Raw genomic sequence first — 14,124 nt, 5'->3', positions numbered from 1 at the left:
ATGGTGCATGAAAATCAATAAACTAGCTGAAAGTGTTAGCATTAGCTTAAAGACAATACAACTGTTATCAAATATTGTCCTGCGAGGAGGACTGTGTCTCCTCATGAGGAGGTCGCGCCTCCACATGGTGGATGTTTACGTTCGCACGTTCCTAGTAAGACACGACACACACACATACACACACACACACACACAGCGCCATCAAATGATTAAAACACAGTAACTCTGACACAAATTACACGTCTGACCTTAAATACATTAATGGTTAAAAAAAAATCCTGGTGTGTGAAGGATGGTGTTAAAAGGATTGGAGCAGCTCTGATGATTACAGTGGACGGGTTTAATCATCGTTTTCTAGATGGTGTTTTCCACTTGGTTAGCTCTCCGTCTCTCATCTTACAAATTAGACGTTCGCTAAAAGACACTGCTGCTGTTAATGCATTCTGATCCGTGCCCAGCTTTCACACTTTTCTTCTTAATACTTCCATTTTTATTCCATCGTGTCTTCCTTTCAGTTTGTTCAGTTCGTCACTCATATGTTTTCTTTATAATATCTACTATAAATAAACGTCTTTGTTTTTCCTCCGTTGAAGTTCTCTGGTTTTTATTTGTATCTTTTCCTCCACCTTCTCCATATTTTTTATTTGTGTCCACCTCGCCTCTTGCAGGCCAAGGAATTCCCCTGATCTTTCCTTCCTCTGTGTATCCATGTCTAATCATTTACACACACTTTCCAGGACACTGATGTGAGATTGGATGTGAGCTTGTGGAATATCTGAGCCGTGTTAGCTGGCGGCTCTTTAGAGAAAATATTCTTCTTTTCTTTCAGCAGGAATCAGCTTCAATTTGTCTCTTTTCCACATCTGGGTTCATGGTCTTTGACCTCTGTGCCCGGCGTCATGTCCTAAAGACTGTTTGAGTGGCAGGAAATCATTGATGAGGAGGGAAACCTGACGGCAGTGACAGACAGGTGGGGGCGCTGTGCTTCTTCTCTGTTTCCCTGCAGCTTGAAACGTTCGATAAAGACAGAAATGAAATTACATTGAGATGGAAATACCTGGCTAACTGTTAGCTAATTAGCTGCTATACAAACGATGCTAACAGAGAAATGAAGCTGAATGTGGATGCGACCATAAAAACAAAGCTGCAGTTCCTGTAACGGCCACTAGAGCCGGCCGAGCCTGCTAAGATGGCGTCAGCTGAAGTCTATAATGCGCTACTTTTGCTTTTAAAACAGTGTGGACGGAGGTCAGCGGCCATTTTTGTTTCAGACAAAATAAACTGCGCTCATGCTCTGATGAGCCAATTAGGCGGAACCCTCATCTGTTCAGGAAGTATAACACCCGGAGGGAGGGAGGTAGCTAGGCTGCTCTTCAGCCGAGTCTGAAACTGAAGCTACTTTTTTATGTGGCAGTGCTGGTATATCCAGTGTTTCCTCACGTCCTGAGCAGTCTGAGGGATAAAACACAACAGCAGTGAGTCAGTCAGACCTCAGTGTTCATGCAGCCTGTTTGGTCATTTGTTTACAGAAACACAGAATCTGACAGCTGATCAGTGAAATTAAAGGAACTTTTTCAGGTATTTAGCTTCGTTCAGCATCGTGTCACTTTCAGCCGTGTGTGTGAGATTATTCGAGATGTAAAGTGTGTGTGTGTGTGTGTTTGCCTTTTACCCAGCATCTTAATGACACCGCCGCTGATTCAGCTAAACACCGTGGAGAGGATGAAACGTGGAGAGTCGGGACAGAGAGGGAGGCTTCTACAAAGAAACAGATGAGAAGATGAGAGTGTGCTGATCAGTAAAGAAAAAAATACACAAATAAAGACACAGAGGGCGAAAACACACAGATTAGATATATTACACTTAAAAAATAATATTCTGGTGCAAAAACTGCCGGTGTTATGCTGCTGTGTGTGTCCTGCATGCACAGTTGAACATGCTCATTCCTTGTGTGTGTGTGTGTGTTTGTGCCAGGCTCATGCCAGCCTGTGTGTGTGTGTGTGTGTGTGTAAACAATAGAGTTGATTAGGCGTTGTGTGGCAGTGACAGCGCTGAGGGGAGATGATTAATGATTCTCTGTTTAATGTGATTAGTCCATTAATACCTCCTGTGATGGCTCAGACTGGCTAACACTGGGGAAAGGTCAGCACACACACACACACACAGACACACACACAGACAGACACACACACATACACACACAGACACACACACACAGCTGGACTGGATCATTAAGGAGGTCAAAGAACGAAGTGCTGCTGTAGTTTAAGAGTCACTAGTATTTTCAGTTTAATGTGGTTTTTCACACTTTACACTGTTGTTGTCTGTGTGTGTCTGTGTGTGTGTCTGTGTGTATGTGTGTGTGTCTGTGTGTGTGTGTTTGGACAAACTATGAGACAATTAAGTCATTAAGAGTGATTTTTGTTCATATTTGCAGCGACGACAGTGCCAGATTAGGATGCAGTACCACTCATGGCCTCTTGGCGCTGCTGCTTGGTCAGGTGACACTTAATCAACACCCCCGAGTGGCTGCTTTAGGGATTGCAGGGCACCGCCTTCTGTGCTCTAAATCAACCAGTGAGCATCAGGAAGTGACAACGTTTTGGTCTGAGAGTCGTTTTGGGAACACAAAACAGAATATCGAGGTCGCTTCTGGAGCCAGCCCCGTGTGGTCGTTTGAGGAACTGCACTTCGGTAGTTTAGAACTTTAAACAAGCTCCAAGTTTCTCCATCACTTTCTAGGCTACCATGGTGCTTCATACACATGACCACTGGAGGGCGCACAGCCATGTAAACACAAGTCTGCACGTTCAAACGTTCAATGTGTTTAAGATTAATCAGAACTAGAACTTGAACCTTTCCCCACGCTCGCCTCTCTGTGGCGCCTGCTGGAGGCTCTGATGGATTCTAACATGAGCTCATAATAAATGGCCTCCTCCTCCTCCTCCTCCTTGAACCTCCCTCTCTCTGCGCTCTTCGTTCAGGTCAGACCCACCAGAGTTCACATTCTTCCGTTGACGCCCGGCTAAAATTCCAGCTTGCAGTGGTACAGGAGAGCGAGAGTGTGAAAGCGTTAACCCCTCAATCATCTGATGTTTCTTCTGCTTCCTGGCAGGTGTGAGGAGGAAACTCTGCCACGCCGCCAGCCTCCCTCCACGGAGCTCGACCTGTTTACCAGCACAGACCCAAAGACACAGAGTGTGTGTGTGTGTGTGTTAATCTAACCAGTATAGTTAATATGTTGTTCTCATACTCTATTAGCCACAGCTGACAGCCGATGATTGATCTTCTCATCATTTCTCCCCGCAACACCCTGCGGTGACTGTGTGTGTGTGTGTGTGTGTGTGTCTTTAAACATGGCTTCATGTCTCGTGCTCCTTCAGTTTGTGGGTTTGTTTTAGGCCATGTCCACAATTTACTCAGTCAGCTTAGATCAGCATATAATCTCTGTTCTGTGTCTGGATTTATGGACAGAACACAGGACACAACATGATCCACAATCATTGACAGTAAAAACTATGGACAGAGCCTCCGTGACGTCACCCGTTTGTTTCTGAAGAGCCGTTTTGAGTCTCAGTGGGAGGGTGATGACCGCCGCCATGTTGGCAGCGTCACGTCAACTAAAACTCCGAATATGGACAAAGAGGGGGGGCACGAGCGGGGTTTAGGGGGGCGGGTGATCGTGGAAGCAGGAAACTCACGCTGTGATACGTCAACTGTCTGTCACTCAAGCGGCAACGCCCATAATTAGGCGTAATTTTAAGTCCGAATACAATTGAAACGAGTGAGTTGTAAAAAAATTCACCCCCCCTACAATCGACACTAGAAGAGAACCTATCATCTGAGACCACAGCGATTTTTTGTACCAGGCTGTAAACATGTTCTTTTCTGCTGTGAAATCGGCCATTTTAACATGGGAGTCTATGGGAAATTACTCGCTTTTGGAGCCAGCCCCCAGCTGTTGCAGCGTGAATTACAAGTTTTGACACTTCCGCATGGGCTTCCACTTTGAGCCCCGAAGGTTGCCGCTTGTCCACAATAAACAGACACACAAACACTACAAAGAAAACTACCAGTGAGGGATGGAAAGTGATGAAAAACTGACCAGAATGAGACACACAGTCCACACAGGAGGCAAGAAACATCAACAAAACATCACAAAACACCAAAAAACACACAACGATCAAATCAAAGAATGCAAAACAAAAGGTAACACAGGACACAAGACGGCCACATAGAGACGAACATTAGACAAACATTACAAAAACACAACTGGTGTACAGTAGGATCCAGGAGAGGTGTAACACAACCAAATTAAAACGAAAGCACTTGGAGCACCTGGAGAAAACCCACGCAGGCTTAGAAAGGGCCCAGTCAGAACCGAACCGGGAACTTTCTTGCTGTGAGGCATCAACACACATATAAACATAAATTGTGGGTGTAATGAGAATAAACAGATGCAGGCTGTGATAAGACGTTTACCTTCAAATCTCACCTGCTGCAGGTTTGACCTCCCGGCCCGCCGCGTTTGTGTTTTATGGCGCTCACCTCCAGCGAGGCCTTGCGGCGTCCGGAGGGGGGGGGGCCTTGGCAGCCAAACACAGCCGATAACTCACGGCGGCGCCTCGGCAGCGCCGTTAGGACTCAATTACTCCCCCGGCTTTGTTGCAGCTCTTGAGGAAACCTCAGAGTCGCTGCACCCGTCCAACTTTAGTGGCCGTAAAAACGCCACTCCTTCTTCTTCTTCTTCTACTTATATATATATATATATATATATATATATATATATAAATAAAACTTCAATGCAGATCAATCACCAAACCCTGACTGGGAAATTAAAGCGGGAAACGCCTCGTGCGACGGCTTTCAAGTCGGCGGTGGGCTAACTAAGTTTTTGGGCTAACGAAGCCGTTATCTATATGAGGAAAGTTAAGCTATACGTTGAAATGCATATCTGAGGCGATCACATTTCAAAGAGTCACTGGCGCTTATCCAATCACACAGCAGTCACCCCTCCCCCTCCCCCCTCCTCCCCCCCTGCTCTCTCTCTCTGTTTTCCATTTTATCTTCACCTCTCACGCGTTCCCTCGATCCCACCACCCTCCTCTTCCTCTTCCTCTTCATCTCTGTTTCGGCTGCTTTTCTCTGAATCACATCCATGTTCAGCTATCACCCCCCCCCCCCTCTTTATCTCTGTTAAAGTGTGTTGATCCCTTTCTCGCTCTAGAAACCTCCACGTCAAGCTCGGCAAAACACACACACACACACACACACACTTTAATTAATACATAGATTTAAATTGCGATGCCTGTGTGGTGAAGTGATATACACCCCCGCTAGTTAAAAGTCTTTTTTATTGCTTAATCAATGTTGAAATTAATATGATTTAACTCCCGACCCCTTGTTACACACACACACACACACACACACACATATATATACACATACGCATGTCTGCTGGGTTATTAATTATAACACTAATTAACCTACAACTAATGATTTGGCCTCTGTGTGTGTGTGTGTGTGTGTGTGAGAGAGAGAGAAATCATGTGAGCTTGCATTAAAAGTGTGTGTGTGTGTGTGTGTTCATGTAAATATATGTTAATTTGATTCCCAGATATGATGGATTACAGTGGCTTACGATAACGACAGTGAAACTTCTCTTCAAAGCTGCGCGCTCCTTCCGTAATTCCGTTTGGCACTCGGATCAATAAAGTTTGCAGAGTCAAAATTCAAAAAGGACCTCGTCCAAATGCTTCCATTCTTCCCGTGCCATGTCTCCGTCCCCCTGGGTTTTTAAAAAATTATTTATTTTTGAGGAAATGAAAACGGCAGCGCCTCCTGAGGACCCAAAGTAAAAACGCCACCCTCCTCCTCCTCCTCCTCTTCAAGACAAAGTGGCTGTGGTTTATTTGATTGAAGGTATTTTTTCACTCAGATGTTCACTTCTGAAACTGTTAACCATTGACTCTTTTAGCTCTGCAGTTAAAGGGTGGAGAGCTCTGTGGCTTCTCCATCAAACAGTTCTTTTAGTTCTTCAACACTCCAGCTGTTAGCTTAGCTTCTTTTCCATCACAGGTGCAGCACACACTGAGCTACTATGGCCCCGTTCACACTGGAGAGAGTCAGTCCAGCTACAGTAGGATTGAATCCTGATACGTTCAGACCTATTTTCAAATACAAGCCGGATTGAGCGTAAGTCCGACCTGGTCACTGTCCCTGTGAACCGGAAGTATCACCACGCTAGCCTCATTTGACCTGAGCCAGATGTTAAGACAATCCGGCTAGATCCGAGAGGTGGATCGAGATCTATCCAGATCTATCCAGATATGGCCCGAATCCCGCTCTAGCCGGATTGATTTCCCCAGTGTGAACAGGGTCTGAAGGGATGGTGTAACACCTCCACCCAGTCCCTCCTGTCCCTTCATCCAGTTCTTCTTCTCTGCCTTTACTTCTCGCCCTCCTTCTTTTCCTCACCTCCTCTGCTCCCTCGCCTCACGTCCTTGCTCTGCGTCCTCCGTCCTTCGCCTTAAGACGAGGACTATTGATTTTACACACCTTGTTAAAATTGCGTCAAACCCCCCCCCCCCCTTTATTTATCTCTCTCTCTCTCTCTCTCTCACACACACACACACACACAAAGCGGTGCTGTGTGACAGCCAGGCTGACAATAGGTGGCTGTCAGTGTGATTGATGGCACTGATTATATGTTAATAATGAAATAAACATTAAAAAACACATTCAATAAAGCTCTCCATTAACGAACCCACCACACTATCTATCTATCTGTCTATCTATCCATCTATCGATAGGGCACATCTAAGTGATTATTCATTATTAGTCATCATCGCATACATACATACATACATGACCCAGCAGACATGACTTTGACTTGAATTAAAAAACAAAAAAGTTTGAAAGTTTTGAAGGGATAAGGGGGGTGGGGGGTATTTTGGTAAAAACAGAAAGCAGGACACAACAGTAACCGACGGCAACCATCATCAATCAGAGTTTGAAGACATCGCTGGTGGCAAAGACGACAGGAACAGAGAGAGAGAGAGAGAGAGAGAGCAGCATCGGGATGAAGGGATGTAAATGCTGAAAGAGAATGAGTTAAACATAAAGAGAGAGAGAGAGGCTTCATGAGGATGGCGGCTTTAGACTGAGAGAGGAGGAGAAAAGGAGATCTGAGGTGTGTTTGTGTCCTCTTTAACTGTTTTAAAAGAGGAATTAGGACAATGACTAGTCACCTTGAGACCTGCCCTCTCTCCCTTCATCTCTCTTTTTATGTCTACCTCCATTTTCCTTTTTTCTACCTCTTAGTTCCCAGTCAGTAGTAGAGTAGGCTACTGTATAAAGTACTGATGCTGATATTCTTATGAATTCTTGTGAGAATTCCCACAATTCCATTGTCCAGGCTTCAAGCTATATACCAGACCGCACATGGTTCGATCAATCGCTGTCAGTTATTAGGAAGCGACGGTTGGTCCATGAACACGTTTTTGGTTTGCTTGTAGTTTTTTGGCTTCAGTAAAAGTTCCTTTCATGCTGTTTTTTTTCCCTTCAAAAGGACGACAACAATCAATGCTAGGTCCATGATGCTAGTCCTTTTCCTATTGACTACTGCTTGATCCAGAAAGTCTAGAAAAAGCCCAACGATGACGAGAAATCATGCAAATCGTGCAGGAGCTAGCATGAAAGCTAGCAATTCTACCACCTTGTGTCATTGAAGACGACGAAAACACTGATCAGAATCAGCTGCTTTTATGCTAAGCTAGGCTAATCACACGCAAACATGGACGTGACTGTGACTTGCTCGGTCCTGTGAGTGAAATGTTAAAACATCCTTGACACTTGACACTCTGTTACACTCCAGGCACAGCAGATTATGTGGAATGAAACGGTGAAGCGACGGCTTCCTCTCCTTCCTTCTCAGTTCCTTCAGGGGTCAGCGCGGCGAGGACAGTTGAAAATCACTCAGCAGCGCTCCTTTCTGCATGTCAGAGTTCACCACAAGTTGGACTCAGAGCGGATCTCTGCTCACCGTGCCAAAGAAATTAATTGATCTGCAGATTTTTTACTACTGCTGGACCAGGTCCTTCAGGTTCTTTTCAGTCTCATCCCTCTCTCATCTCTTCTTTCTCCTTGTCTGTATTCATTCGCTCCCCCTTCTCTCTCTCTCTCTCCTCCATCCTCCTCTAAACTCTGTTCTTTCTGGATGAGCAGGTTTTATGAGCAGAGTGATAAAGAGAAGAGGGGATGAAGGGCAGAGAGGGAAGGAGAGGTGGAGGACAGAGGGGGACGGAGACAGAGACGAGGGGAAGAGGAAACAGGAACGAGCTCGGCCTTTATCGCACCAGACTGGATGACAGCTTTTATGGTGTAAAAACTCAAGGTTCATTCCTGACGTGAAACTTTCAAGTTCATATGTTGTGTCAGCAATGTACGCTTCAAAGCGTGGTTGCCATGGTTACGATATTACGATAAGATAACTGGTCTTACTGTGTATGAGATCCAAAGTCGGTCAGTCAGGGTTGTATGGGGACATCCCTCCATCCGCCCCAACCTCCTCCCCATGCTGACTGTGCAGCATCTCCGGCCACTAGGGGGCGTTATCACCTAGACATACAGATGCAGAATATATCAGATTTAACCACTAATCTATCCCAAGAATCCGACAAAAGGACAGGTAGTTAACAGCTGAGAACGCTCTGAATTTACTTATTGACAAATCTATTTTCCACCTCATGTGAGCGTAAAACTGGAGCGGGCTGTTATTGAACATGCTGCTGTACGCATGGAGTTTTAATTTAGCTGATGATTGTTAAGAAACAAAGCGTCTCTGTCACTCCGTCCGGCCCCGAGATGCTCGCGCCACACTTTGACACTTGGTAATTGTGTTGTTGAATTAGATTATTAAAGAACACAACTTGAGCCGCCGCCGTCGTCAACATCAGCGCTCGAGGTACAGCCGAGGATGATGGGAAAAACACACACACACACACGTGTCACCGCAGACTTACTGTATATCACTGCAAACACAAAGTTGCTTACATGCACGCAATGTCATCAGCTGCGCGCACACACACAGTGTAATGAAGGCTGGGGGCTGTTGTGTGTGAGATGGATGGTTTGACTTTAAGCTTGTATAAATAAAAGCTAAATAAATCCTGATGGCCTGAAGTGATGGCTCGGATACAGCAGCGTGTGTGTGTGTGTGTGACAGAGTTTGAAGAGACACACTCTCTCAGCCTGTGGTGCTTTTTTCATTCATGTTTTTGTCCCAAAGTGAAATAAAAAAAGAAAATCATAAAACGGCAGCAGACCAATGTCACCCGGTCGCAAACACTCTGCCTCTCATGACCCGTTTTTCTTTCTTTTACTCACTTTCTATTCATCTCAAGCTCTTTCTGACCTGCCTCTTGATGATATTAACCCTTTATATTATAGTTTTTATCTCTAGTGATCTCTCCAGTACACTTGGATGCCTTCGTGGATCTTATTTAATGGTCTTTATCTGTTCAGTTATTACTCCAGAGAGTGCTGTTATCATAACATTCACCTGGTCGTTATCAACCATTCAATGGCAGATATCAGCAGCATTAGCATCCCAGAAAGTGGACATTATCAGTGGCATGATAATCCCAGGATGTGTCCCAGGATGGATTGTCCTGTGTAATGGTCAGTATTATGTGTGTGTTGCACTGTCATCATGTTAAATGGCAGGTCGTGGTGGAGCGACTCTGTCTCTCGGCTGGCCTGGGAACGCCATGGGTTCGCCCCGGAAGAGCTGGAAGAAGTGTCCGGGAGGAGGAGAGGGAAGTGTGCTGCCCCCGTGACCCGGAGATGGGTGGATGGAGACTGTTATCAGCTTCTCTCCATCGGAGGAAACAATGGTGGGTTATCATGTTTCAGTTTTTCTTACTTCCTGGTCCGGTTCAGGCACCAAAGACAGATCGATCAGATCGTATAAAACACGGGTCCCATTAGCGTCCCATGTGTACGAGGATTCTTCTGGCCTGTTGTCAAACTTTGCTCTTCTCCTGGGTGGCTCTGCTACAGTCCAGGTAACTTTTCTGGGACATACATCACTGTCAGGTGGCGCCCTGGGAGTTTCTCTTCCCTGATAAATGACATTATTTCACCTCCCTGCTGTCGCTCATGTGGCTCTGAAGAAGCGAGGGATAAACAGATGAGGAGCGTCAGGCTGGATGTTCCTGGAAATATGACTCTGATGCGGCTGCTGTGTGGAGCAGAGAATTAACGCTGGATAAGAATCACCTGCTCTAATGTTGAATGAATCTTTTGTGTCACTAAATCACACGGACACACACACACACACAATGGTGTTTGTTTCTGATTGGCCCGCAGCGCTGTGACATCATCCGTCCCTGCAGCTCCACAGAGGAAGAAACATGGACGGCCTTTTGTGTCGTCTCCGTCTCTCCCTCTCTCAGGGGACGCAGAGCATTTTACAGACAAGTTTTTCCACTTTTGTCTCTTGTCACCTCGGTCCTTCCTCCTCCTCCTCCTCCTCCTCCTCCTCTTCTTCCTCGCTGTACCACTTCTTTCTCCACATCCCAAAGTCCAACTCCAAGTTCATCCGAGTCGTTAAAACCCCACAGAGAGATATTCACCTCCGCTAAGAGCTCATCTCTCTCTGTCTCTCTCCGAGTCCGGCTTTACCTGATCATTATTAGTCCTGAGAGACAAATAATTGCCCTCCTGTCCCTCTGACTCTCTCCCCTAGCTTCTTACTACTCCACCTTTTCTCCTTGACCTCCATCTTCTGGAGGAATATTGGAGCGTTTTTTGGCAGCAGGGCGAGGAGTCAGCTGAGTCCGAGCAGCTCTGCGACAGTTTGAGAAGTGTTAACAAAGATAAAAACGAACGCTAAGATAATTGGGGTGAAATGAGCAGAACCACATGCTGCTGTTTGTGCAAAGATCCCCTCCTAATGAGATTACACTGTTAAAAACACAGGCGCTGTCTGTGCACAGGTCTATTCTTAAGTACGGACTGAAATAATCTGACTGGGTTTGGCCCGGCCGGATGACTTCCTTAAACACTTTGCTCTTTCTTCAGTCCCATCATCACTGTGTGTGTGTGTGTGTCACTCTTTCATTCAGTCAGGGTTTCTCAGTGTAATGAGATTACACAGGATTATAAAAGGCCGTCTGTCTGTAATCCACACCACTCAATCCCATTTCACTGCTTAAACACACACACTGGTGGTTCTCTTTGATGCTGCACACACTGATCTCTTTTCTTTCGGAGCTTTCCTCTGTCTTAATCCTCGTCTTCTTCTTTTGTGGTAGAAATGATCAGCGTGCCTCATTTCGTTTGGACTCTTTCTCTTCTTTTCTTTTGCACTTTCCTCATTTTTTTGTTAATTTAATCTTCCTGTTGTTCAGGATTTCTTCCTGCTTTGGCTCAGTAGCCGCCATCTTTCCTCCGTGCCATCCTTCCTTCACTGTTCCCTGCTTCTCTTTCTTCCTTTCCTGCTTCCTTCCTGTCCTCCTTCTATGTCTTCTTCCCCTTCCTTGTTTCCTTAATGTCTCCTTCCTTTCTTCCTTCCTCCTCTTCTTGTTTCCTAGATGCCCTTTCCTTCCTTCCTTGTTTCCTCCATGTCTCCTTGTTTCCTTTCTTCCATTCTTTCTGTTTCCTCCATGTCTTCCTTCCTCTGTTTATTTCCTTTCCTCCTTCCTTGTTTCCTCCATACCTCCTTCCTTTCTCCCACGTTTCTTGTTTCCTCCATGTCTCCTGGTTTCCTTTTTTCCATTTTTCTGTGTCCTTTCCTTCCTTCATGTCTTCTTTACTTCATTCCTTGTTTATTCCATTCCTCCTTCCTAGTTTTCTCCATATTTCCACGCATAATTCCTCCTTTCCTTCCTCCTGATCTTGTTTCCTCCCTTCCTAACTTTGGTCGTTTTGTTCGCTTCCTTCCTTATCCCCTCACCTCCTCCTCACTTGTTCTTTGACTTGCGGTCACTCTGCGCAGAACATGCGTCCATCCCGCCACCAGAGCTCGCATGTGAGCCACAACTGGACACACACACACACACACACACACACACACACACACACACACACACACACACACACACACACACACACACACACACACAGTGTTTGAGGGGCTGAAGGAAAAAAAGAAGAAAAATAAAAACTTCCCGTTCGAGAATCAAGCAACTCGTGAGAAAGTTTATGAAACGGCAAAGCGAGAGATCTGACCGATACCCTCCCCACACACACACACACACACACACACACACACACACACACATCAATGGGGTGTAATGTAGTCCTCCTCTTGTCTCCTCACCAATCACATCCTTGAGCCTACCAAGAGCCGCCTCTGATTGGTCCTAACATCTGTCAGCCACTAGTGAAGGAGGCTGGACCAGCACGAGGGCTGACCTGGAGTCTGATCCAGTCGCTTTTACGCACAGACCGGACAGTCCGCTTTCCACGCACGGATAACCGCGCTGAGAGCTTTCTGTGGACAGAGAGACGGAGAGTGGAAGGAGGCAGAGCAGGAAGAGGAGTGAGTGAGCGGACCCCAACTGTTTCCCCAACTGGAAAAGAGTGAAGCACAAAGTGTGTGAGTGTGTGAACGCGAGACTCGGAAGGAGAGAGAGTGTGTGTGCGCCTTCGCCGCTCTCCACTTCGAGCACCCCCTCCACCTTCATGTCGCTCCCCGGCTCACCTCCGCTCCTCTCGCCGGGCTCGGGCGTCCCAACTTCGGTCGCGCTGTATCGTTCAGCCGCAGACGCGCTGCACACCTCCGCCGCCTCCACCGGCACCTCCAGCCCGGCGCACACTAACTCCAACTCGCACTCCCACTCGCACTCCCCGTCCCCGCGGCTGACCAGCAGCATGCTCAGCGCTTTTCTGCCCGGACCAGGCAGCGCGCTGGCCGGCTTGGGTAACGGCGGCGCCCCCCCTCCTGTGTCCGGAGGCAGCGCCGCCCTGGGTCCCCTCGGCGGACTCGGCTCGCTGAGCACGGCCGGTCTGACCCCCGGCTCCCCCGGCTTGGCGCAGACCTCCTCCAGCCCGGGTCTATGCAGCGAGTGCAAGCTGGTGGAGGTGCACGGCGTGAAGGTGGCCAGCTTCAGCGTGGACGGCCAGGAGCTGATCTGCCTGCCGCAGGTGTTCGACCTCTTCCTGAAGCACCTGGTGGGCGGGCTGCACACGGTCTACACCAAGCTGAAGAGGCTGGACATCTCGCCGGTGGTCTGCACCGTGGAGCAGGTGCGCGTCCTGCGCGGGCTCGGCGCCATCCAGCCCGGCGTCAACCGCTGCAAACTCATCTCCAGGAAAGACTTCGAGACGCTGTACCAGGACTGCACCAGCGCCAGGTCAGTGAACGCACCACGCACTGCAAGCTTTCACCCAAAACTCTGCGCAGCCTGTCAGCATGCGGAGCCTCTGAGCATCCGAACTTTCTCCACAAATTCTGATACAAACTGTGCAGACTCGGGCCGGGTTTGCGGGTCTGGTGTGTGTCTGTGGCGCTCTGCAACAACTTGTGTGTAACTGCCTCTGGTTTGTCTTTAAGATAAACATGAATTCACATGAATTTAAAAAGCAAAATAATGCTCTGAAAGTTTTTGCTTCCTTTCAGTTTTTTAAGTTTTAAATCCTCACAGTGTGTGTGTGTGTGTGTGTGTGTGTGTGTGACACCTCTGCAAACATCTATCGGACTCACTCTCGTGCTGTCAGCGCTGTTTCTCAGTGTATTTGCAGCATTAAATGATGCTTGATGGATGTGCGCGTTGTAATTTGCAAACAAACGAAAAGTAAACAACCTTCGGCTCCATCCATCTGTTCTCCCTCACCTGTGTGTGTGTGTGTGAGGCTGTTTGTGCAGACGTGCAGTGTTTATGTGTGAACAGTGTGTTTTTATGTGTGTGTGTGTGTGTGTAGAGCGGATGCACCTTTACGTGCTTCATCACCTGACCTCTGACCTCACAGGCTGCCTAAATGTCACGTTTTCACATTTTCTGTGCGTCACATTTTGATTTTTGAAAACACACATTCATCATTTTAGGCTTGCAAAAACCTGCAGAACACAACCTGAGGCCTGCAGCTGTATTTTTCAGGTGTAGCTTATATTTAATG

At 47.0% G+C, this 14,124-nt stretch overlaps 1 protein-coding gene across 1 annotated transcript in view; it reads left to right on the top strand.

The window, feature by feature from the left end:
• The first annotated feature begins 12,466 nt into the window (after nt 1–12,466).
• The window catches only part of dachb (dachshund b), a 55,977-nt gene continuing 54,319 nt past the window's right edge, over nt 12,467–14,124 (top strand). The window contains exon 1 of the mRNA XM_028406154.1: nt 12,467–13,361. Within this exon, the coding sequence (XP_028261955.1) occupies nt 12,691–13,361 (671 nt within the window). The 5' untranslated portion in view covers nt 12,467–12,690. The remainder of the gene's footprint in view (nt 13,362–14,124) is intronic.

Source organism: Parambassis ranga, chromosome 5, assembly GCF_900634625.1.
Source record: "Parambassis ranga chromosome 5, fParRan2.1, whole genome shotgun sequence".
Classification (NCBI taxonomy): Eukaryota; Metazoa; Chordata; class Actinopteri; family Ambassidae; genus Parambassis; species Parambassis ranga.
Note: the sequence above shows the minus strand (reverse complement) of the source record. Positions and strands in the feature narration are given on the sequence as shown.